Source organism: Myotis brandtii, unplaced genomic scaffold (genome assembly GCF_000412655.1).
Source record: "Myotis brandtii unplaced genomic scaffold, ASM41265v1 scaffold13, whole genome shotgun sequence".
Classification (NCBI taxonomy): Eukaryota; Metazoa; Chordata; class Mammalia; order Chiroptera; family Vespertilionidae; genus Myotis; species Myotis brandtii.
In genome coordinates this window covers 5,911,351-5,914,236 of record NW_005354595.1, presented here as the reverse complement: position 1 = coordinate 5,914,236, position 2,886 = coordinate 5,911,351, and the positions used below count along the sequence as shown (strand labels likewise).

Sequence of the window (2,886 nt, the reverse complement as noted above, 5' to 3'; positions counted from 1 at the left end):
CCTGGCATTCCTGCAGCAGGTGGGGGCGGCGGGGCCGGGAGCGGGGAGAGCAGCAAGGAGGGACCTCGGGCTAAAATTAGCCCTACAGGGTTCCTGGCAGAATGGCCAGTTCCTATCCAGCCTTGGAGTGTGGCGGGGGAGTGTTGACAGGCCTGGTGAGGCGAGGGAACAGCCTGAGTGGAAGCAGGAGGCTGGAGGATACGTGGGATTCGTGCGTTTAATCAATATTTATTGATGCTTCCCACTCCGCGCGCACGCCCTGGAGTCAGGCCTGTGGGAGCACCCAGCGGGGGGCGGAGGCGAAGTTCCTTTAGGAACTTGGGTGATGACAGGTTGGATAGACGAATAAATAAATACTGTTTAGTGTCGCCTTTAAGTTCCATGAAGGAAAAAGAAAGCGGAGTAGGGGCACGGGTAGGAGTGCTACAAAGTGGATTTCTACAGAGAAGTCAGGAGGGACCTGCAGTAAGGTGACATGTGGGCAGGGACGCGAGTGGTAAAGGAGGGAGCCACTCCGGGGTGGGCGAGGAGCGTCGGGGCAGAGGGAATGACCTGCATGGGAAATAACCTGTGGTCTGTTGGCCGGATATTGTAACGGTGGAAGGTGAGCCTGGAAGAGTAGCCGACTTCCAGGTTGAATTAATGGTTTAATTAGTCTCCAGGTAAGGACCAACTCCTGTATGTTTTTAAGTTGGAGAGGAGATCTTTGCATCCGGGGAAGTAGCTTGGGTTGGCAGGTGCTGCTTTATTTCTGTTGAGCTGTCATTCTGTGTGAGTCTGGCATGCACCACATAGGGCTCCAGGTTTTCATCCCGCGCGTGTGTTGTTATTTCTGTTCGTACAGAACTTCCTTTGCGGCCCATTGGATTCCTAGCAAAGGCTTCCCTGTCCAAGTCAGTCGTGAAAATGCACATTAAGTCAATCATTCTCGAAGGATTCAAGTCCTATGCTCAGAGGACTGAGGTCAATGGTTTTGATCCCCTCTTCAACGCTATCACGGGTTTAAATGGCAGTGGGAAATCCAACATATTGGACTCCATTTGTTTTTTGCTGGGCATCTCCAATCTGTCTCAGGTAAAGTGTGAACTTTCTGATGTATGTGAATTTAAGTTTGGGGAATCCTCACTGAACTCGGAAACTATTGCCAATATTTGCATTTTTTTACTTTATGGGAATTCTATCTCACTGCAGCCCTTTAAAGGTAGGGATTATTACTCAATCTTTAAGGTGAGAAAACAGAAACTTAGGTGGGTTGCATAAGGTTCATTCTCTTATGTTATTTGGAGCAACACTCAAACTCAGGTATTCTTACTTTAAGGCAGTCAGTCCCATTCCAGAGTCTGTATTCTGTGCCCCCTCCTCCCACCCCGCCTCCAAGGTTAAAATGCCTTTTCAGGGTCTGCTAATGGGATTGGATGAATAGTGAAATTCTTAGATCTATATACCCTTGAGTCCCTTAAATGAACTTTTATTAAGAAATGAGTAGAAAACAATTAAATTTAAAGTTGAAAAATTCCTATGGAAAGATGCACTCATTGAGGTTGCTGCTATTTTCTTGGCCCCGTTGCCTGTCCTTGGTTACTTGATGGATAATACTACAAGGGTGGTTTTCCAAATATCAGGAAACCCATTTTTTTAGTGCCATTTTGTGTAATATGGGGTTTTGTAATTGATAAACTTTTTTTTTTTAATTTTAGGTTCGGGCTTCTAATTTACAAGATTTAGTTTACAAAAATGGGCAGGCTGGTATTACTAAAGCCTCAGTCTCAATCACCTTTGACAATTCTGATAAAAAGCAAAGTCCTTTAGGATTTGAAGTTCATGATGAAATTACAGTAACAAGGCAGGTAAGTGGCTAATAAATATTTGGATACCTAAGAACTTGCATGTCTGCTCTGTGTTTTAGTATTATGACTTTGCTGGGGAGAGGAGTGTTGTATGTGAGAAATCTATGCATTGAATACTGACTCGATTCCTTAAAAATATCTTCCTCATGTTAAAATCTGACCATGCAAATCTTACCATTTACCATGAGGATTGACAGGAATTTGAAAAGTCATCTATTATTATAAGCACTCAGCCATGCTTCAGTCTTGAACCATAGCTGAATCCTCTCTGTCTGTGCTGGAACTCATAACAGTACTTGAAATCTTACCGTCTTCTATGGTAACCTATTCTGGTTTTGGACAGGTCCAGCTAGAAGCTTGAACAATATAATTTGAGCATAATTGCTGTCTTAAAGTTTTATATATTAACTAGAGGCCCGGTGCACAAAAATTTGTGCACTGGGGCGGGTTCCCCAGCCCGGCCTGTGCCCTCTCGCAGTCTGGGACCCCTTGGGAGATAACGACCTGCTGGCTTAGGCCTGCTCCCGGGTGGCAGAGGGCACACCCAATCCCTAGGTGCAGCCCCTGGTCGGGCTCAGAGCAGGTCGATTGGGGAGTTGGGGCGCCGCCCCCTGTCATGCACAGAGCAGGGCGGATCGGGAGGTTGCGAAGCCACCCTCAGTCACGCTCAGGGTAGGGCCGATTGGGGGGTTGGGGCACCGCCCCCTGTCACACTCAAGGCAGGGTCGATGGGGAGGTTGCGGCGCCACCCCCTGTCACGCACAGAGCAGGGCCAATCAGGGGGTTGGGCACTGCCCCCTGTCATGCACAGAGCAGGGCGAATCGGGAGGTTGCGATGCCACCCTCAGTCACGCTCAGGGTAGGGCCGATTGGGGGGTTGGGGCACCGCCCCCTGTCACACTCAAGGCAGGGTCGATGGGGAGGTTGCGGCGCCACCCCCTGTCACGCACAGAGCAGGGCCAATCAGGGGGTTGGGCACTGCCCCCTGTCATGCACAGAGCAGGGCGGATTGGGAGGTTGCAATGCCACCCTCAGTCAC

The 2,886-nt window shown here is 49.0% G+C and overlaps 1 protein-coding gene across 1 annotated transcript in view; it reads left to right on the top strand.

The window, feature by feature from the left end:
* Positions 1-2,886, top strand: part of SMC2 (structural maintenance of chromosomes 2) — a 54,543-nt gene that overhangs the window by 375 nt on the left and 51,282 nt on the right. Inside the window, exons 2-3 of the mRNA XM_014534445.1 lie at positions 845-1,074; positions 1,698-1,847. Coding sequence (XP_014389931.1) covers positions 907-1,074; positions 1,698-1,847 — 318 coding nt within the window. The 5' untranslated portion in view covers positions 845-906. The remainder of the gene's footprint in view (positions 1-844; positions 1,075-1,697; positions 1,848-2,886) is intronic.